At 49.1% G+C, this 22,168-nt stretch overlaps 5 protein-coding genes across 5 annotated transcripts; 3 read left to right on the forward strand and 2 right to left on the reverse strand.

Moving 5' to 3' along the window:
* Positions 1 to 3,246: 3,246 nt before the first annotated feature.
* On the forward strand, positions 3,247 to 5,754 carry N7525_010767 (leucine-rich repeat domain-containing protein; the record flags this gene model as incomplete). The annotated part of the gene is made up of 2 exons (XM_061215215.1): positions 3,247 to 3,288; positions 3,385 to 5,754. 2 exons carry the CDS (start codon positions 3,247 to 3,249, stop codon positions 5,752 to 5,754), a joined length of 2,412 nt encoding a protein of 803 aa, XP_061067727.1.
* A 1,794-nt stretch (positions 5,755 to 7,548) lies between these two features.
* On the forward strand, positions 7,549 to 8,797 carry glcA (type 1 serine/threonine-protein phosphatase catalytic subunit GLC7; the record flags this gene model as incomplete). The annotated part of the gene is made up of 4 exons (XM_002561247.1): positions 7,549 to 7,725; positions 7,798 to 8,199; positions 8,334 to 8,633; positions 8,702 to 8,797. 4 exons carry the CDS (start codon positions 7,549 to 7,551, stop codon positions 8,795 to 8,797), a joined length of 975 nt encoding a protein of 324 aa, XP_002561293.1.
* A 1,111-nt stretch (positions 8,798 to 9,908) lies between these two features.
* N7525_010769 (aminoglycoside phosphotransferase family protein) lies at positions 9,909 to 11,727 on the forward strand (the record flags this gene model as incomplete). Its single annotated transcript, XM_002561246.1, has 3 exons — positions 9,909 to 10,018; positions 10,096 to 10,724; positions 10,775 to 11,727. The coding sequence occupies 3 exons, from the start codon at positions 9,909 to 9,911 to the stop codon at positions 11,725 to 11,727; spliced, it is 1,692 nt and encodes a 563-aa protein (XP_002561292.1).
* An 861-nt stretch (positions 11,728 to 12,588) lies between these two features.
* On the reverse strand, positions 12,589 to 13,826 carry sar1 (Arf family GTPase SAR1; the record flags this gene model as incomplete). The annotated part of the gene is made up of 5 exons (XM_002561245.1): positions 12,589 to 12,629; positions 12,737 to 13,036; positions 13,164 to 13,269; positions 13,457 to 13,560; positions 13,808 to 13,826. The coding sequence occupies 5 exons, from the start codon at positions 13,824 to 13,826 to the stop codon at positions 12,589 to 12,591; spliced, it is 570 nt and encodes a 189-aa protein (XP_002561291.1).
* An 844-nt stretch (positions 13,827 to 14,670) lies between these two features.
* On the reverse strand, positions 14,671 to 16,848 carry N7525_010771 (DUF2457 domain-containing protein; the record flags this gene model as incomplete). The annotated part of the gene is made up of 1 exon (XM_002561244.1): positions 14,671 to 16,848. The coding sequence occupies one exon, from the start codon at positions 16,846 to 16,848 to the stop codon at positions 14,671 to 14,673; it is 2,178 nt and encodes a 725-aa protein (XP_002561290.1).
* Between the last annotated feature and the right edge of the window lie 5,320 nt (positions 16,849 to 22,168).

Raw genomic sequence — 22,168 nt, forward strand, 5'->3', positions numbered from 1 at the left:
TCTCTGGCTTGTCTCATAGCAATACGCAGGAGTAAGAATATTTTTATTGTCCTGTGTTGCGCGGTAGCCGCTCGGTTTATTGTTTTGCTTTAGCCTTTTGTGACATCCCTGAACGTGCCGGGAGCGCCGACTTTAAGTGCGACTGTCAAGGTTACCATATTTCCTCAAATGCCCCGCTCTCTGAAGTCAAGAAGGCCTTGGCATTTTCTCTATCTTCAATCCAAACTCGAGTCATCGTTCCCCATTTGGCACTGTGCAGATCATGGATCTGCCTTCGCGAAGTATTGTGGCGTTGTTGGAGCCGGTGAGAAAGCTTTCCCCCGCTTACGAAGTTAACCCCCAGTACTCCCCGAACGTGAGCGGCAATAGCAAAAAAAAAAAAAAAAAAAGCTCAGCGGGCCACATTTGAGCCTTGGCAAGAGAATGCATATGCTAATGACCCGTGCCGTGTCTTAGCCAATGAGCAGGCTCAACGCCTATGTATGTCCCATATCGCACTGCGCACTTGGCGGGTATCGTCCAATGGTGGGGAAGACTGCACTCGGATCTCCGAGGCCGGGCAACGCCCGTCAGCATCTACTACTCGGGGCCAACTTAGCCTTCATTGTTTGATGCTGTCTACGGTATTCGGTACTAGATGTGTACAAACAAAATTGTAGTACAGAGGGGCAATGTAGATCGAGTTGATCGCACATCATGTGCCCCCTCCCCCTTCGTTATGTGAAATGTATGATTTCCATGTGTCGAACATTTCTGGGTTTTGAAGGGACATTCAGCCCTGATCGGCCGAATAGATTGGCGTCTCATTTTCTTTCCTGGAGTACTTCTGTAAATAATAGGGGTTGTCCATATGGTACATACGGAGTACATATGCGCTTCATAGCACACACTTCGATAACGGCAGGGATGCTGCAAACTCCTCGCATGAAAAGTGCAGTGTCGTATGCAGCAAGGCTGGGATCTGAAGTTGAACCGAGCGTTTGCGGCACATTTACATAAATGTCCTGGAATGTTAGCTCTCAATATTTTGATCTAACTACAACTATACCCCGCGGTCTAGGATCTGTCGCAGGGATGAAAAAATAAATCATGGCAAATTACCTGTGCACAAAGTTTAGAGGCACATTTGTCCTTGATGCTCAAATATGAAACATTCACAATATAGTAAATTCATATCGTAAAAGCACAGGTAGTATTCTAGGGGGTTCCAAGGTTGCCAACGGTCCTCCCTTTCGGATAGAGATAAAATACATAGAGGAATTAAAAAGGATGAAGGGTAACATTGAACCATGGGTCGACAGCCGCCCTTATCCATTGTCCGTTGAAGCGGTGTGGCTGATATCGGGACGGAGTCGAATAGAACCATGGATGAGATGAAACCATATCTATATTTTGTGACACTAATGCCTCGTAACATTGGAAGTTTCCAAGGTATATTGATGTCATCAGGAGACATCTGAAGTTCATATTTAAAGTAAAAAAATGAAATAAAACACATATCCGATTCCTAGTGTCTCCACTAACCCAGAGGAATGTCAGATGTCAGTGCGAGCTGACTACTGACTCGCGCTATCCCAGGTAGCGTAATTTCGAATTCTAGTTGAATGTCGCTGATTCGCCCTTTCATGGGGAATCATCAAGGTATACCGCCAACCAGGTCCTCTGTTGATGTTCATTCTCGTTGAATTTCTGAATGACTGCCTCCACTATTTCCCTTTTAAAGAGGGAGACATCCTTCGACCATGCAGATATCCTCCCATGCATGTGCGCCCCCGCCAATCGTGTGCCTCGTGCGATCATTCGCTTCCGCCTAAACCCTGATTTGATCGCCTGCACCCCCTTCAGCGCCTACAGATGACCAACGACATATCCGGTAAGGGCACGGCGTATGAGTCGTACTCTCGTACTCTCGGGGTTTGCGCTGAAGAGTCAGTGGTTTAAAAAACAAGATGATACTCCGTACGGAGTACGTGAGCCGATAAAAAAAGTAAAAAAGCGGGCCAACAAGAGCACAGGGCAACTAGGCCAGCTCTCGGCATTCCCACCCGGTCTGCATCGTGGACTCAGGTTGCCTGCGTGTGGCTGCGTCGGAGATTGATCAACACGCCGCCACCAACATGGGACTCACGACAAGTTTCAACAGTTTCCAGGAGGGGTGGGTTTCAACTGCATGAATGGGAAGATGTTAAATTTTTTTACTGTCGATCAAAGAGAGCCCCTCGGTACAGGACCCACCGATAGCATATGGTCTGAGTTTCCTTGCTCCACGATCGGCTCATAATGTTGATGCTGTGTGCAAATTCTATGGTTCAATCATGCAAGAGGGGTCAAACCATCACAGACTGATCTTTGCGAACTATCCGAATCTTTTTCCCCAATCTCCTTGTAGCGTAATAAGGGGGTTTAACAGGGTACTAGTCGTTGACTCCAATCGTTTTGATAGACGCGGGAGAGAAGTCGGCGAACTAAAATCCTAGGCGCTGTCTCCATAGGCTCGCCACTTCCCACCCGGGTATAGTAGGTGCATTAGTAGCAGATATTTATTTATATTAGTGACGGTTATACGGTATTAGAATAAGTACGAAGTACGTGGTCTGTGTCTGATAGATTACTAGTACTTCGATAGGTCAAATATTGGGAAGAGGACAGTGTACATGTTGGGAAACCAGGTAGAATCGGACAATTGCATTGCGAAGTAAAGCATAAGATTATAAATATCTTGAAAAGGAGAAATAAAAACCAATCAGAAGGATATCAGACGACTATCATTTTGAAATATGCTCTCAGCTGATAAAAGAAAATCGAAAATGTTGTAAACGTGTATTACGGCGTATATGGTGTATTGTGTTATCAGGATAAGGCGTATTATTTAGCTAAATAATTGGTTACCCCGTGCCACCACCTTTTCCCTCCTCACCTTTTGTCATTCCTCTCCAACCTCTATCTCACTTTTCGAGGTCTCAAAGAGGAGGTCGAGTCGTTCTTTGACTCTCCATATTAATTCTCCAGGTATCATTCCTCCTCACTTGCCTCTCGGGGTTCCCACCCCTCCCCCCAATATCCCCAACGAGACTGATCAATTTCAGCACACCGTTGCTAACTTTCGCCTTCAGAGCCGCGATTGTTCGTTTTTTTTCGGGTCTCATTTGGGTCGCACAAGCAAGATGTCGTCTACATCTGGCAACATCTGTTGAGCTATCCATCTTCAGAGTTCTCCCGGTCCACCACCATACCCCCGTTGCCGCCATGGAGAAAATCAACACCGGGGATGGACAACTTTTCATAAAGGTATGTGTTTCTACGCAGCAGTCGCCTGATAATTGAGATGATAGATACCGTCTGAGTATTCAGTCCTATAGTCAGCTAACGCGCGAGTTTGCATAGAATGTTGCTAGCTACGTTCGTACCCACGAGAAAGCCCTCGCCAATGCACTACAGCTCCGTCGTCAACCCACCAAAAATGCCATTCCCCAATCACACAGTGTTCCTTTGACCCCTGGTAGCTCTTTCGCCTCGACCTCGTCAACCCTAGCCGCGGCCTTTTCATCCGCAGCATTAAAATTCATGTCGCAGAACGCTAAAACCGCCAAACTGACATTGACCCCTCACCACCTTTTCTACCTTCTCTCCCGTTTTGAAGAATTGACCATTGCCGTTGGCCCTATGAACATCAGGTTGGAGAATATTCACACCGAGGTTTCGCAATCCTATGTTTCATTCCTGAACAAGCCCCCACAGTCCCGGGGTGATCGGGCTTCCATCCATTCGGTGTCCAGTGTTCGTAGTGTGATGTCTGGTATGACCGACCTCTGGTCATCTTTCCGCCTCGGATCCAAGGATACCCCAACCAAATCGGACAGGGCCAAGGCCGCCTTGGAAGCGGACCTGAAATACTTATATTCCGCCTTTACCAAGATCCCGTGTCTTCGTCTTGCACCGGACCACCGTGCTCCTCTGATATCTGGATATGAAGAATTTCCTTTTGATACGGCTGTGCCACTGCACTCGTTTAAGAATTTGAGCGCTTTAGAGATTATTGATCTAGACTACCGTTCTTTCTATGGTTGGGACAGATTGTCTGAGCAACTACGCACCTTGACCATCAAGAGAGCCCACTTGGATGACCCGGCCGATCTTTTAACGAGAATTGTGTTGGACGACATTGATAAACGCCGCCGACGGTCTGCCAAGTCGCAGCAGTCGCCTTCACTGGGGTGGACCAGTTCCAGCAGTCAGCCGCTTCACACTCCCGACCAAGCCAATTCCCTCTCAGCCCCCGGGTCTCCTATTGCGGACACAGCATTCGGAACCAGCACTAGTCCCAGATCTGCCCCGATGCTCCGAGGTGGTTCAGAAGGTGCCAAAATTCGTGCCAGGGCCGGAAGTGTCTCTCCGACTCGGCCAGTGACGAAGCACGGCCACCGTCGAGGCCAGTCTCGGCAAATTCGCCGCACGGGCTCCGCGAGCTCTGAATCAAGCGAGACCTCCACCAGCCATCGGAATGGAAGCTCCACAAACCTTCTCGCAGACGTCCTCTCGCCTTCAAAATGGCGATTCCTGCGACACCTGGGCCTTCCGGAGAACTCCCTGACATCCGTCTCTGCTGCCAGTCTCGCCCCTGTGTCCAACAGTCTCAACTCGCTCGATCTGTCCTCCAACCTCTTGACGGAGATTCCCGACGGTGTGGCGTCACTGGTGGCACTGAGAGCCCTCAACTTGTCGCATTGCATGATCGAGTCGCTTCATTCACTCACCCGGAATCCTCTTCCCGCTATCACCGTCCTCACCCTCCGCGGAAATCGCCTTCGTTCGCTCGCAGGTATCGAGCGGTTGCTCTCTTTAGAAAGATTGGATCTTCGTGACAACAACCTCACGGACCCGACAGAGATTGCCCGGCTGACCAGTCTTCCTGAAATACGGGAGATCTGGGTATCTGGCAATCCATTCGTCAAGACCCACTCTGGATATCGAGTTGTGATCATGAACCTCTTCCGCCGGACGCCTGGTTATTCCGAGGACATCATAATTGACGGTAGAGGTCCGGGATACACCGAGAGGAAGCAACTTGTTGAGCGAGTGGCAGAGCCTCAAGCTGCACCGGTTGTACGCTCCAGTCCGGCAGATGAATCAACGGTTGTGCAGAAGTCTACTATCTCGAAAGTCCCCAATGATCTTGCAATTTCCAAGCCTCAGGAGGGCGAGGGAGATTTGCACATTAATGGCACGCAGCTGAAGGAAAGTGACGGGGGAACCAACCGTCGCAAAAAGCTTCAACGACGCAGGATAGTGGACATCTCGGTGGACAACCCATTTACCACCGATGGTTTAGACAACACCGGAAGCAAGCCTCTTCCGGCCCTTCCCGTTCAGCAAATTCAACCGCCAGTTGACCATCCGATTGTCGTCCCTGTTGATCAGCCGTGGAGGCTGGACAGCGCCGCGCAATCTGGGTCATCAAGCATCCAAAGCCCCGAAAAACCTATGCATTCGCCCAGTTCTCCTCTTGTACAGGCGTTGCAGGGCAAGGACCGGACGATGGATGAAGAGTTCTGCCGCCAGCAGCTGGAAGTCCTTCGCCAGGACGTGGGCCATAACTGGCTAACTGTCCTCGGCGAGAATGACTGGGATAACTCCCATAAAGACTTCGCTCACAGCTCTGGTGCAGGCTTGGACCATTCCGCTCATATTTCTACACCTCCAATCACCCGCTCGAACACCCAGGCGATCCTGAGCGGACATGCGATTAGCGGATAAAATACCTTTCTTATTCACAGTTCACGGCCCATGACATCTGCTGCCGGCACTACTTTCGCCTCTCACGTTTTTATCTCATGACTCCCGGAATCCCTCCGTTGTGGATACGACGCTGTCCTGTTTCAGCAGGTTCTTTCATCTCTTTTCCTTATTTACGGGGACATAACTCCCCCCATGCGGTCCCCCGGGACTCATTTGAACAACATATCCCCGCACCAGCAGCTGATCATTCTATGCATTGTTTTCGGCGTTGGATGACTTATGAGACATGGTGGGTTGGATGTATGAACTATTTACGGCCGTCTTTGCTTTTCTTTTCGCTTTTCCATGTCTCCATTTCCCTTTTTCCAAAACGCATCCTGCGATGGCCCTTGATTTTTTTTTGGGACCGTCTTGATTCACGGAAGGCACAGTGAAAGACATCTCTTGTTTTTGGTTCTAGCGTTGTACTGTATGACTCTGAATTTCGGGCATGTTGGCGTTGGGAAGGATTTTTGACTTGTTTAATTCCCCTCTTGTTTCTTTCCCGTTTTTAATTCGTTTCTGTATGATGTTGCATGACTTCTGGACAAGCAGCATTGTATGAGACTAGAGCTCCGAGCTCATTTGAGAAGAATGCCAATTATTTTGGAGAGTTTCCTACTTTTCTACTTTCCTACCTCTACAAGCATCTACATATCCACTCTGCAAGTTGGATAGTGGATATAGAGACACAAAGGCATTGTTGAATGGCACGATATCAATCTAAATGCATCAAAATGCACTATTTTAGTAGATCAGCCTCTTCTTTTCGTGCTTGGACCCCGTTTGGCGTCGAGGGCGTTGGGAGTCTCGACCTAGAACCCCCCTCCATGCAGATTTTTTTTTTCTGCATAAGCCAAAGCGCTTGTAACACAGAAGAAATAGAATGGAACAAATAGAATAATCGAATGAAAAAGTAGGGGGGAAGGGTGCTCTTATAAGTTCTATATATAATACATATCCCCCTCTCTCCTTGGGGAAGATCAAACACGCGCAAACACAAAATAGGAACTTCCCGCTTTCTCTTCAAAAAGATTCTCTTCTCTTCAACCTACCCCCATCTCCGTCACGTTTACGATCACGTCGTTCAATGTTGTTTTGAGAGAGTCTGACTATCATACACCCGAGAAAATTTTCTCCCTTGATTGAAATTTCCCTGTATCTCATCTTGGATTCTTCTCAACTCATTTCGACTCATCCACCCTCCGGCTTCTTTCATCCAAGTCGAATCGCTAAGAGTCCAGTAACTCTTTCGCTCAGCCTCGTTTACTTCGTGAGGCGTCTTGGAGCCCATTCTCTCCTCTGTCCACCGTGCGCATACCCAACAACTCGGATAGGCACCACCGTCCACACTCGTCTGGCATCTCTGCCAGAACCGTTTCCCCCTACCCTTTCTCCTGGCCGCTGGGGCCTTCTCTAGATCTGTTTGGTCTCGAAATATTCTGTTTGGTAGGCATCTATTCCTTTTCCCTCCGCTGCTGCTCCTCACAACGACCCCGACCGCCAAAGGGGGAGAAAATTCAACAAAAAATTTCGAGCGCGTTCGTCAATTTTGCTTCACCTTGGGATTTAGGATACAGACTAGACTTCGTTTTAATCGGACGCTCTATTAACTTGTTTTTCCGACAGTAACAGGACATAGCCGCCGCGTCATCAAATCTCTGTTATCCTCACCCGATCGCTCCGGAAGTCTCTCTTCCACCCTTCGCTTCTCTTTTCCTTCCACCTATTTTCTTCTTCTTTCTTTCGTGTTTTCGTTAGACGTTATTAGCCATGGCCGACCAGGAAGTGGATCTGGACTCGATCATCGACCGGCTCTTGGAGGTGAGGGGTAGCCGCCCTGGAAAGCAGGTTCAGCTGCTCGAGTCAGAGATCCGTTTCCTCTGCACCAAGGCTCGTGAGATTTTCATTTCTCAGCCCATTCTTCTCGAACTGGAAGCGCCCATCAAGGTACGAATTTTTTTGGTGTCCGAACGGTCTCTTGAGTCGGAATCGGCCTCCGTCTAACATGCGTCTCGCTAGATCTGCGGCGATATCCATGGCCAATACTATGACCTCCTGCGTCTCTTCGAATATGGCGGTTTCCCACCAGAGGCTAACTACCTCTTCCTCGGTGACTACGTCGACCGTGGCAAGCAGTCCCTCGAGACCATCTGCCTCCTCCTTGCATACAAGATCAAGTACCCTGAAAACTTCTTCATTCTGCGTGGAAACCACGAGTGTGCCTCGATCAACCGTATCTACGGTTTCTACGATGAATGCAAGCGCCGATACAACATCAAGCTCTGGAAGACTTTCACCGACTGCTTTAACTGCCTCCCCATTGCCGCCATCATTGATGAGAAGATCTTCACTATGCACGGTGGTCTGAGCCCGGATCTCAACTCGATGGAGCAGATCCGCCGTGTCATGCGCCCCACGGATGTAAGTTTCTCCCCTTCTCCGGTTTCACCCCCCCCCCTTCTCTGGTGGATGTGGTTCTATTGGCAGCGAAAAGAAAAGTGGCAGTGTGGCGCTGGGTTCGTTCGGCTGAAGGCCAACATCGCTGACTGAAATAGATTCCCGACTGCGGTCTCCTGTGCGATCTCCTGTGGTCCGACCCCGATAAGGATATCACCGGCTGGAGCGAAAACGACCGAGGTGTATCATTCACGTTCGGCCCCGACGTGGTCTCGCGCTTCCTCCAAAAACACGATATGGATCTGATCTGCCGTGCACACCAAGTTGTTGAGGATGGATACGAATTCTTCTCCAAGCGCCAGCTGGTTACACTATTCAGTGCGCCCAACTACTGTGGTGAATTCGATAATGCCGGTGCAATGATGAGCGTGGACGAGAGTCTGCTCTGCTCCTTCCAGGTGAGTTATGGAATTTCCATCCCCGAGATCATTTTTCAGTTTCTAACCTTCCCTTTTTCTTCCGGTAGATCTTGAAACCAGCGGAGAAAAAGCAAAAGTACGTTTACGGTGGCATGAGCGCCGGCGGTCCCGTCACTCCTCCGCGAAAGCAAAAGAAGAAATAAAAGAATCAATACGAGCTTCCCCATGTGCAGCAGGTTCGGGCGGAGATAAGCCTTTCACAAATCTCTTTAACAGCGCCCTCATGACATCCTCCCTACAACCCCCGCGAGTCCCCCACCGGATCCACGAAAACGATGAACGACCGAGGAACCCCTCATCCGCACCCAGGGTAGCCCGATATTCCTCAACTCCCGCACCGATAATATCACAGTCACATTCTCAACTCCTCCAGACCCCCGGGCTCTCTCCCTAAGTGCGACATGCGATAAAAACCACAACAGTCACCCATCATTTCCTGGCCCGTGCGACCCTCTGTACTTCCGGAGCGGAGTTCAAATGCTTATTTCTTCGTTGTTTCTCGACTTCTCTGTCTCTGTTTCTAACCATCTGGACTGGAATGTTTTTCCTTTCGGCATCTCGGGAACGGGGTAGGGAAACTGGTTATCTTTTCTCTTTTTTCTCTTACTTCTTATTGTCGTGTTCCTTGACCACATGTGTTGTTGTTTTCTTATCGAATTCTATTCGTCTTTCGAATCGTCTTTCTAGTCCGACACGTACGAGGCGGTAGTAGTACCTCTGTCCCTAATGCATCGTATATTGGATTGGGAATGGGTGTCTATGTTACTAGCGGTGTTCTGTGAATCTAGTTCGGCCATGGAATGGTTTCTTCGGAGGTCTAGATTGTTATATGGGCTGTGAGAATCACATTTGAGCTTATGTCGGTCAAGATATCTGTCGTATTTTATAATGGGTAGTTAATTCCGCCCTTGTTGGTACTTGAATAGATTCAAGATATGAGTATCCCAGTATGATAACATCTTACGTAGGGAGGTAGCAATAGCAGTTCAATTTTATATAGAAATGGTCACGTGCCCTGTGCTTTCCAGGGTTAAGTTCACGGGTAGCTTTAGCTAGCGCCTTCCCCTACCGAGGTCCACTACCTACCTACCTACCCAGGTGCTACCGTGTTAGGCTACCTTAATTCGACTCCTTTACTCCATACATATGAATATGAACCCTACTATAAAACACCAGTTGCAATATAGGCTAGTTAGGGGACTTGATGTCCTCACAACCTAACTAATCTATCAACCTTTCATCATCCGGTCCAAAATGAGAGCCATTTCGAGATTGTTTAAAAGACCATACAAGACCTTGCCGGGAAAAGTGAGCTCTTGGGGTGGTAATCATGATCTGTTTGAGCACTCTTCTGGTCGGTTTCTGTGAGTTGTGCTCAGCGATCTGATCTTAATATCTATGGATGTCAATTGCCTTATGCTAACGTGATTTGTCAAACCAGATTCAATGAAAAGCTCCGGCGCGCTGAGCGCCATCTTACATTCGATGTGGATGCACTTGCTAGAGCAGTATGTCATTCTGTCAGCAGACATCTCAATGACATGGTTTCAATCACCAAACTCGCTGAAGGGGGTTTCAACCGTGTTCTGCAAATCACCTTCGATGATGGCTATGCCGTGCTTGCAAGACTACCCTACAACACAACTGTTCCCAAGCACCATGCTGTGGCTAGTGAGGCTGCCACTCTCGCTTTCCTGCGTTCCCATGGCGTCCCTGTCCCGAAGGTTCTCGGGTATTCTCCGGATCACGCAAACGCCGTTGGAGCCGAGTACATTCTGCTCGAAAAGATCGACGGAACGCCCTTAAGTGATCAGTGGTTTTCTATGGATACGAAGACCCGAGTTAAGATAATGAAGCAGATTGTCGAGGTAGAGAAACAATTCATGAGCATTGGATTTCCAGCGAATGGGAGCCTTTACTATCGGCGTGACCTCAGCTACTCATCGAGAGCTATTCCTGTCTCTCAAAATTCCGATTTATCTTCACCAGAACAAATTGTCATCGGCCCAACTGCACAGTATGAATGGTGGTATCAGGAGCGGGCATTACTAGAGATTGACCGTGGTCCATGTACGTTCCATCTCACGTTGTTTCTCGTCCGCAGATTTTGACTTAAATAGGGAGTACGTTTACTACATGCTTCGAAGCACCTGCCAGGCGTGAAATGGACTTCTGTGAACGATTCGGCAAACCGCGTCTTCACGTTGAACGATATCTCCGAGAATTGCACCAGTTTCAGAAACGATCCCCCGCTCAGCACCAGCTTCTCCTTTCCGACTATCTAAAGCTAGCGCCTTATCTCGAAGTCCCACCAGATCACCCTCTATCTCGGCCAACTCTCCGCCATCCGGACTTTTCGCCTAATAACATCTTAGTAAATGCGTCTAGCGACGTAGTGGGAATCATTGATTGGCAGCATGCGGTAGTCCTGCCACTCTGCCTATGTGCCGGTATACCGAAGCATTTCCAGAATTGGGGCGATCCGTTATCAGAAACGCTGGCCAAACCAGAGGTCAAACTACCGGAGAATTTCGACCAGCTAAGCCAGGAAGAGCAAGCAATGGTCCAGGAGACGATGCGAAAACGGATTGTCCATTTCTACTATGCGGCATTGACTATGACGCGCTTACCGGATCATTTTGATGCTTTCCGAGACGAAAACTCCATGCTCCGAGCCAAGCTATTCCATTATGCCGGCGCCCCTTGGGAAGGCGACTCCGTCTCATTGAAGCACGCTATAATACAGACGTATCGAAATTGGCCGATGTATCTTGATGGAGAATCGAAACATACACAGTCTGCCGAGATTCCGGTCCGTTATTCTGAGGAAGAGATTGAGCAGTGCCTAGATGATTACAAGCAGGAGCAGGATAAGTTGCAAGAATTGGCGGAGATGAGGGATATCATAGACACGGACGCTCTTGGTTGGGTCCCAAATGAGGACGAGCTTGAAAGGTCTATGGCGGTCATCAAGGCCATCAAGGAAGGCTTGATGGCAAATTCAAGCACCGGTATTGAGAAGACGGCGCTCCTGGACCACTTCCCTTTTGACGATCATGATGAACATGTATGATTATAAGCGCTTGATGTCTAAGATATTCATCCTGATGTGCTCGCGATGGGGTAGGGGGGTTCATGCGGAGTCACGACGGAGCTGAAGCTGTGCTTCGCTAAGCGATTCGCATATCGAGGAAGAATACTATCGTTTCACAAGTGCGCCACGAGGATGTATCTTATATCTTATCCTTACGGACGAAGCTTTCCGGTCTAGAAGTTCGCATGCGCTTTATTTAGGTGGTTTTCGAAATGTAATTTGCGAAGGTAGTGTGAATCCTGTGGTTCATGATGTCTTCGGTGTGATTGGTACATGGACGGAAATGAATCCCTCTAGGGCTCTACTGTCCCGAAGCATCGACCCAATGCAGAGCTAGGAAACGAACTGTATCAATTGACGGAAGAACGTGCAGACCATAGTCAATAGAGTGTTCGATATGTAGCAACTATCAGCCATGAGATTCCGCGTCACTGAAACCGAACACAATTGTAGACGTGAACAAATCATTCCTATACTTTGTACCAAAAAAGAAAGAAATTCGAGTCTTTAGACTATAGTAACCAGGAAAAACCAGCTAGCTAGCTCAATCAAAAGCGCAGAGCACAAGAAGGAAGAATTGAACAAACATGACGAGTGAGGTACATTGTCGAGTGACACATTCAAGACGTACAGGTACGTCCGGGGATAAAGTTGGATTGGGTTTGTGGGAGGGGTTGTGGAGCATAGCTAGATATGGGGTGTTCGGGTGTAGAGGAATGTCGGAGAAAGCTGAAGCCAAAGCCAGCCAGTTTCATTTCACTTGGATTCTTGGTATGGATTTGGGCTTAGCTGGTTGGAGAGGGGATCGATTGTGTCGGGGGAACAGAGAAGACTCTCTGTTTAAACGTATTGGGACAACCATCTGATTCCCTCGCCGTATCCTGCGAGAAAGGAGAAAAGTTAATTATAATTGTTCGAATGCGTGCTTAGCCACCACGATCCCGGTTTCCACGGTATATCAAGGTTCCTCGGGATCGACGAAACTTACCCTGTCTCATAACAACACTGCACATGAACACCTCGATAGGCCGGATACCCTCGAGAGGGACCTTGCCCTTACCAGTAGTCTGGTAGAGACCGAGCTGGTGGCGCAGCTCATCCTCGCTGACGGCATTGGGGTGATCGATCTTGTTTCCGAGAACGAGGAAGGGAACCTTGGAGAGCTCCTCCATGGCGAGGAGAGCGTCGAGCTCGGCCTTCGATTCGGGGAAGCGCTCGTAATCCTTGGCATCAACCAAGAAGACGATGCCGCTCACTTCGGGGAAGTAGTCTTTCCAGAGACGGCGGGCTGAACGGAGAAGGTAGGCTCGTTAGTTATGTTCTATCTCAAGATCGACTGCGGAGGGGTGTTTGTTTATGTTGCTTGGCAGTATGCTGGCGCAACATCACGAGTCCCCATCAAGAGTGTCACTCACCCTGCTGGTGACCACCGAGATCGAAGGTCGTGAAGCGGTTGTTGCCGATAGCCAACTCCTCGGAGGTCGGGTGTGCGGTAGGTTGCAGGACGGCGACACGGTCGTTCTGTTGAATGTCCTGTCAGCAAACAGCCCCATACAGCGTCCAGTCCTCATTTCTCCTGTGCTATATCCAAGCACCCGAATCTGTGGGGCAACCCAGCGCAACCAGACTCGAGCCATGTTGCCATCGAAATTCAAAACAAAAGGGCTAGGTCTTCTATTCCCGAACTCAACACCAACGCTCGACTCACCTTCAACATGTGCAGCAGCGTCGTCTTGCCGGCATTGTCCAGACCGAGGAACAGGAGCTTGGCGTGCTTATTGAGAAGACCCAGCGAGGCCAGGATATCGTAAACTACAGGACACGAAGAGAGATCAGCAAATTGCACCTTGTACCTCGAGACACACATCTCGATCACAAGCAAGCCGGTACCGCGGCACAGCCGTCGCATGAGTCGGGGTCGGAGTCGGAATGAAGACATGCTCAGTTCCAACGCAGCTAAGCTGCCCAGAGAGATATCTCGTTCCTTCTTCCTCGGTGGCCGGGTGCGGGCCCGGACGGTGATTGCAAGTGACCGGTGTGGTATCGGGAGGGTACTTACACCAGTTGACGATCCACATGGTGAAAGGCCGGAGTCAGGAAATAATGGATGAGGGTGACGAGCAGGGATCACAGGTTAAGATCAGTGACGAGCCGATTGGGAGAGGTGGATGGACCGGGGTTGGAAGAGATAAAAGCAAAGAAGACAGGTTTGATGTTGTTTTCGGGGATCGAGTTTGGTGCCTTAGGCAGGAAGACGGAATCATCGCGCAGCGATAAGCTACGACTTGGGGATTTGGGCTGATTTGGGTATATATGGATGGTTTTGTAGGTTCTTCTTTGATTTGTTGGGAATATTGATCATAATTGCGTACCTCTCTCTGGCTAAGTCTATCGTGGCAAAGGCTCGCCACTACTCTTGAGTCTCGTGATACGATTACTGTTTCCATCTACTATACCTAGGTAGGAAAGGTTCATCTAAAATATATTCATATTCACTCCCATCAAACAGATGGATCTCTTTATTCACAATGCGGAAAAGCCATAAAGGGGGTATATGCACCGCAGCCATGCAAGACAACAAAGGAAGCGACCTCCAGCAAGTCCATAGGACTGCAGTATAAGGAAAGAGGGAAAAGAAAGGATAAGATATACTTCTGACAGAAAATGCAAAGAAAGAGCCACCTCCGTGTAGGAATTATTGAAGAAAAGGGGGAAAAGGGATAAGGGTAAAGCAACCATTCATGTAGATAACACAAAGTGGGTTAATATATGTAAGAAAGCGAAAGGCACTCGGATCGCTGACCGAGTAGGGGAAGACAAAAAAAAAGAACCCCGGGGGAAAAAAAAGTGACAAGAAGTATGTACAAGTCAAATAAACAGAGGGGTGAAACTTTTCCATACAAGTTCCATAGGTAGGGATACCTAAACAGATAGGACGAGCTGGGCGTCTTGACCGACGCCGTAAGCTCTGCACCTCTCAGCAACTTCGAGGCCAAGCTCCTTCATCCGTTCGGCTCCATGGCCTGGAACAGGCCGTTTGCCCATCTGCTCTTTGGCAGCTTTGCGGCAATGTTGACGCCAGAACTTTTCTTTGCGTTTCTGGCGCTTCTTCTCGAGCCCTTCGACAATGTCGACTGGGCCGCGAGTGTGTAGCTCACGGGTACGTGAGTGTTCGTGCTCTGGCGACTCAGAGAATGGCGGGATGCCTTGCCACCTGTGATCTTTGTCCAGGCCGGTGAAGAAAGGGTTGGGGACACGGGGAAGTGACTTGGTACGGACGAGAGGCCGGCGCTGAACCAGGTGGCTGATGTTGACACCTCCGATAGACTCGACGATGGGCATATCATCGGTGATTTCCCACGTCGCTGGGGTGGACGACTTCGCTTTCATGGGTGGGGGTGGGGACTTGAGACGCTTGGGAGACGTGCGGCCAGCGCGACGGGGTGGTGGGGACATCAAACGTCTGGGGGAGCGACGGGGTGATTGTCTGCGGGCATCGCCCTCTGGCCTTCCTCGGGTAATTTCATCGCGGCGACCTGTGACGGAGCACATGCTGGAAATCTCCTCCTCGGATGGTTCGAGGTCCTCATTGTCCTCCGGGTCGCTGGTGGGGAAGCTGGGATCGATATCTTGCGGAATGATAACTTCCTTTAGGCGGCGTCGTTCTTCGAGGCAAGTTTTGTAGGCGAGTTCGAGGGGGCGATCCTCATCCAGGGTTCCACAGACAAAGTCGGTGCTATCAGGAAGGTTCGGGGTCTTCGGACGAATACTGATGCTCTTGGAGGTCTTCAAAGTGCGACGGCTAGTGATCCTTTGCACGGGGGCTGGGAGCCAGTTCGAGTGATCATCCGTCATGGAGTCGAAGGATGTGTTCGAGGCCCGGCGTTCCATGGTCGAGGGGCGTGCATCGGTGGATTGACTGGAGGGTTCTGGGATATGGTGTGATGATCCCCAAAATTCGATGTCGGAGCCATCATCGTCGCTCTCGTCCGAATCTGCGAAGCCAGCCTCATTGTCCGATTCGTTGCCGTCGTCCGAAGAGAAGTCGTGCACGGTCTCGTCGTCGTCAGGAAGGTCCTCCATATCCTCTTCCTCCTCCAAAGCCTCTTCCTCTGCCTGTTCACCGAGCCGTCGGATAGCCATCTCTTTCTTCATACAGTCGTTCAAAGTAATCTTTTGCGTATAGTCAGCCTCCCTGTTTACCCATTCATCGTCTTCGTCCATTGAGCTAGCAAATTCGTGGAATCGAGTAGCTTCGGATTCCTCGAACTTGCCCAGTCCACTGGTCGGGACACCTTTGCGCTCTGTAGACGCAGAGACAGACTTATCATTGGAAACCTCCTTCGGAGTTTCCTTCGGGATGGGAGATGCTTTGCGAGCAGCAGGTGCAGGGGAGCCACGGTATCGCGGCCGGGGGGAGGGCTTGCGTGTCGGAGATCTCTCTCTCTGGCAGGCAGTCTCTCGTCCAGGGCACGCGAAAGTAAGTGTGGTTTTGCGCTTGAGGGGTTGAATCGAGACATCCTCCGAGGGGAGTTCCTTTGGTGCTTGGGCTCTGGGCGTGACTACTTGTGACCCAGAAGGTGAGACGGGAGATCCCAGCTCATTCTTCTCATCAGTCTTACGACCACAAGCGAAGCTAATGCATCGCTTGCGGCCAAGGTTGGCCTCGACAGAAGTTTCACTGGCATCAACGACCTTCACCTTGGGTGTCAAATTCTTCTTTCCCATCAACGCGGCATTTTTCATCATTTGAGGTGGTAAAGGTGGGCTGGGAGTATTAGACAAGGATGGACTCGTGAGGCCGCCGTCGCTGGTCAACTCGGCGGTCGAGACGCCACTGATGTTGCTATGCGGGTAGGATCGGTACATGTAGGAGTCATAGTGGGAGGCGTGTGGATCGGTTGGGGACATCTCCGGGCTGCTCTTCAACGCGCGCGTGAGCAGTGATTCCTTGCGGTTCACTGTCGGGCGGGAAAGCACAATCTGGTCGGAGTTCATCGAGGTGGCGTGCATGACGTTTTCAGGGGGTTCATCGACGTCCTCGGGCACGTCGGCCTCGCCATGTGCCGGCTTGCTGGACGAGTTGGGCGAGAGGAGCATCTTCAATAAGTTATGAAAAGAAAACGTTCTTTCTCCGTCCCGAGTCTGTGCCATGGTTTCGAAAGGAAGAAAGAAGGGTTCGCGGTATAGTTCCAGTATAGAAAAAGGAGGAGGGTGAGGCAAGTGGCGTAGGATCGAGTTAAAGGCGAGGTTAAGACGTTGCTTGAAAGAGGTCTTTCATTCAACGAATGCTGTCCTTGATAATCGATCAATGTAAAATCGATCGACCTTGAGGGCAGAACAAGATGTCCCGAACGAGGACTAACGTCATGATATAAACCGCATGACTAGGGGGTTTCGAGACGAAGAAGGGTATTCGCCAAGATCGATAATTGTGCCTAAGAATGGCAACTCAATGTTGAGGAGCTGGAGACTAGATCTGATTCTCGAATACCTCCAGGCTTGAAGGTCCGTGCTTTTCGGATCTCGATAAAGAAAAAGGAAAAAGGAGAGGAATGTCGAGAATGTCAAGAAACGAAAAATGGAGTGGAGATTATAAAGAGGAATAAAAGGAAGTAAAAGGAAGGAGAAGTTTGGGGAAAGGTTGACAATAATAACAGAACAGGAAGATCGCGCATAGAAAAGGTGCAGGGGTCTCCGATGTCTTGGAGGGGGGGAAGTGGTGGGAGTGACGATACGGCAGCTCGGCACTGTCGTTTTGGGAATAGTCTGGTCTTTTTTGAATTTTTTATTTTATTTTTCCCTTTCCCACGTTTTTTTAATTTTTCAATTTCCGTTCTTTTCGTAATTTTTCTAATTTCCCTAACCTTTTGGGATTTCCTCTTTTTTTTTTCCTGCTTTTTTTCTCTTTTCACCCCATGGACCCCCAATTTTTTCAATTTGCCTTACAATGTACTCCGATTTCTATGGCCGTGTTGTACCTGACTAAGAAATATGTCTTGCCACTGGTGGTTCCTGCGCTACTACTTCGTACATTGTACTATATACATATGTATAGTCTTTCTTTTTATTTCTTGATTTCTTTATGGCTATACTGTTCTATATTAATCCTGGTATCTATATTAAGTGCTTCGTTTTAGAAAAGAATATAAATGTATTCAACATGACGGGTTTCATTTCGAGTATGGAGGTCAATTGATTCAGGTGGACCATGATGACCATTGCCTGTTGAGTCGGTGGCCGCTGGCTATGAGGGATTTTGTGCTGGGACTAAACCCGTTTCAGGGTCACTTTTTCTCCTTCGAAACCCCCCATTGAACCTGACCTCTCTTAATACTTGCCGTGGACTGTGCGAATCCACTTACATGAAATTCTGGTACGGAATAGTAATCAAGAAAAATCTGCCTTGATATCTTCACCGTACATTGTAGTACTACCTAGGTATATCTGTACTCCGTGTATATTGTAGAACCTCCGGAGGCAACTTTTCTTATTGGTGGCTCGTATTGGTATGGTCATATCCCAGTTACAGAGGCCACTCACATAATGAAAATCGGTATGAAAAATACCCATTGTGCCTGAACGCTGCCGAGCCGTCCACGGGTCAGCCTTGACCGAACTTGCCCTAAAGCGAACGTTAACAGGCTGAATTCTCTTACTCGACCGAAACTCGTAATGAGAAGATAACTCCAAAAACCATAAACGCGCCGTACGCGCTTCACGGTTTCTACTTCGATTGTCTACATCAGGCTCTTGGCAGTCTTCGCCGAGCTCTCGAGTCATACCTGAATGCTTGGTATTGATTCCTGTTCTCTGCCCTTGCTCCTAATGCGGAAGACTCCCTTCATCTGACGTAGAGTGACATGGGATATTAGTCATTTACTTACTCACAACTTGCTCTCCCCGTCTTAGCCTTACACAATTTCAAAACTCATGACTCAAGTCCGGAGCTTCTCGGGTACAGAAGTCTTGGGTAGATTGGAGGTTGCATATTGTGCAAGACAAACTATACGCCGTACGGGCTGTGTACTCCGTACAGAAGTACTACGTGTAGTACATATGGATACTACACACCAAGTCGTATCCACTGTCCCCGAACTCACCTCAAAATGGACTCTTGGCTCTGCTCCTTCCCGGTAGATCAGTCTTGGTATACTTAAACATCGCACATAGCCCTGGAGTACAGGCGGTACATCCAGTATTTGTAAGGAGTAGATATAATCGATGATCTCCATTGGTTCTCGTTCCAGTGCCAAGTCCAAAGGCAGTCATGTTCTCTACTAGGGATGCCCAGCCCAACCCTTTGCTAGCACGGCCTCCTTCGACCCTCCAAATTTAGACATCAACCGTTTCGTCATCCAGAGGCGAAGCGATCATGATCGTCAAGTTGGGCATGCAATCGATCTACAGTACGGAGTACAACATACAGCTCGCGGAGTACGATGAGATATTTCAACAGGCAGCTTGGTTTCTCATCATCTCCACACAACTAATCACCGAAACCAGAAAGGAAAATCCCTCTATGCCCGATAACAGACAAGCACGAGTAACCTGCATTAAAGCTTACGAATATTTGCACGTTACAAAGAACAGCGGTCAGCCACGATCACTATCAGCCCTAGACCGGCTGACCGGGCAAGATCTTCCCTGCGCAAACCAGTCTCCAAAGTGTATCGCGTAACTCGGACAATAAAAAACTCCTTTAAGAAAAGAAAAACTTGAAAATATCCACCAGTAATCGAAAAGATCACCCGAGGTTGACAAGTCGCACTGGTTCCCGGAGATATGCAGACTGCAGCCACCAACCCCTCGTTAAACCTGTAGGGCCCTGAACCCCCCGTTCAGATCGCGACAAGCTTCTCGAATCCGAGGAGATCCCCCTACAGTCCGTTTGTTCGAGCAGGCATAACCCCTGTAAGCGAAACCCAAGCTCACTGAACTGCATATGCCCTCGAGCCGGGTGACCGTGGGAAATGAGTTGAGTTTGGAATCGAATTGTGGAAGAAGCTTGTTGGCAACGCAACGGCTGTGCGGCGGGGATGACCCGGGTTCGAAGCCATTGAGTTCATATTGCTTCAATTTTCCCTGTCGGGCTTTGATATTATATTTGCTTTTTATTTCTTTTGTTCCTTTGTCATTTTGTTTACATATTACGTACACAGGACAAGGACAATTGTTGACGGGCGAGCGGCGGTCTTGCATAAAAAGCGATTCGCCGTGTTTTAGTATGTTTCTTACGTCTTCAGTTCCCTAACAGGGGGAAGGGAACCGGGGCGCGAAACACTGTTTTGAAAATATACATCGTATCCAAAATTGTACAAGGATACGAATGTACCCAAACTGTCTACAAAGTCCTCTTGTACATGGAGGACAAAAGTTCCCGCGCTGACAGCGACTTCGCCGGCGGGATTAGAAGCGGCTGTTTTCTTGGCCACCCCTCACTCCTTGGGACTTGGACTTGGGCTTGGGCTCTCTCCCGTTTTGGCGGGAAGAAATTAAAAGGCCAATCCTGGGCGATAATACGGTTGGGATATTGTGGAATGGGCCAAGAAGACCCGACCCCCTCCCGATCCCACGGAGAAGTTCTCCCAAGTGGAGTAGGAAAGAGCGAGAAGTTTGCAGAGGATGTTCTATACGGGGATATGGTTTGATATGGGAGGGTCACTAGTAGTAGCGTTGTGTTCGTGGCACGATGGGATTGTAAAATTGAATTGTGGGAATTTCTCCGGTCATCGTGGCAGTCACTAAGACGATTAGCAATTTGACCCGCTTGTATAGCACTTACCCCAACTCCAAGTCGCCAAGTGTACTTCGTGTGTTGTAAGTAATGTGTCTAGCGCAATAAGGTGTGAACTGTGCGGGGATACGGGCAGAGGATGGCACGAGCTGGATGTTTATTTCCAAACGTTATCGAACTGTATATTTTGTACTCCGTATACTCCAAATTGAAGCGCATAGAATAATACCAGAAATGGTTGACCGGGAAGACCAGGAGAAGTGGAGTGGTCCAGAAGTAACGAGATTGGACGAATGCAAGCTGCAATGCGCGATAAGCGGGACGGGTAAATGGTTTGAAACAGCCCGAGGATTTACCAGAGCATTTATGTTGTAAGTACTTAAGACAATGTATGAGGCATTTTCATCTTCCTCCACTTTTGGCACTTTGGGGCTACTGCACTGTGCCAGATGCAGTTACGAAAGCCCTGTCGGCGTTTGCTCTTGTTTCTCTATACGGAGTAGTAGGGATTGACTTTTGATATTCTTGTCTCAAATAATATACTGCTGTATTCATGTTCTTCCAAGATTTGACATCACTTGACTCTGATTTCGATTGATTTCAATCTCCCAATTTGGAAAAAGGCTCTCCTCGCTTTGTTCTATCAATACTCCGTAGGGAGCACAGGAATGTGCGGTCTTGGCGGATCGTGGATATTCCCCCGAGGACAAAGATGTTTCACACAAAGACAATACACAAGGACTAATAAATCATACCAATTGCTGGTCTGTGCAGGATATCTCTAGTATGGACCACCCGGGTCCCGACACATACCCCAGTACCCCAGCCCAGGTCTTCATCACGTCAAAGAACCAACTATCGAATCGGACTCGGACAATGCCAAGTCCACCCCGTGCCTCACACAGAGAACACCGTTCCATTGAGCAAATTACAGAGGAACGTCGCAACCTAAACATCAACCTCATGACCTCTCCGCCAAGATAAATCTGGGGGTTCACAATCGGCAAGACAGGTAGAACAGGCAGATCAATGATCTACCCGGCGGTGCACAGTGCAAGGAGACGGCCAGTTGCTCTAGCCCACACCGGAGGAATGCTTGGCAACAGCGCGAGGTGAAGCAAACTGCCAAGACCTAGGCATTGAATCTTCAGAAGTCGCCCGGTATGACTTGACCTGGTATGGAGTCCTGGAGAACAATAGTATTTCCGGGGTGACAATACGGGGTAGAAAGAGCAAGGGAGGAGAGTTCTCCACAAAGGGGGTTCAGGTTCAATGATTCTATTTTGATACACCCCCTTTCTTGAAGAGCTCTTGGCACTAAACCTCTTCGATAACCATCCGCTCTGTGATAGGGTTCCACTCTCGACGCCAAGCACTGTGCGACAGATAGCGAATTCCCAAAAACGAATTCATTGACGCCTGGTATCGGTAGTGCCGGTTATCGAATGCAATGTATGGGGGAATGGCCTTGCCAAGGGCGATCATGGTGATCATGCCAACACCATGAGCTTGCATGAGTACAGTCTTGGCACCACTCTTGACTATTTACGTGCTATTGTTTATGCCAAGCGGTCGCACCGAGTGACAGTAATGCGATGAGCTAGGGGGTTGCAGTGGCAGTGTTCTATTATTTGGCTCGGGATCGACGGGCTACAGCCTTGGCCGTTTGACTCGGTCCGGTCC

This window comes from Penicillium rubens, assembly GCF_028828025.1.
Source record: "Penicillium rubens strain IBT 27055 chromosome Unknown utg000004l_segment0_segment0, whole genome shotgun sequence".
NCBI classification, from domain to species: domain Eukaryota; kingdom Fungi; phylum Ascomycota; class Eurotiomycetes; order Eurotiales; family Aspergillaceae; genus Penicillium; species Penicillium rubens.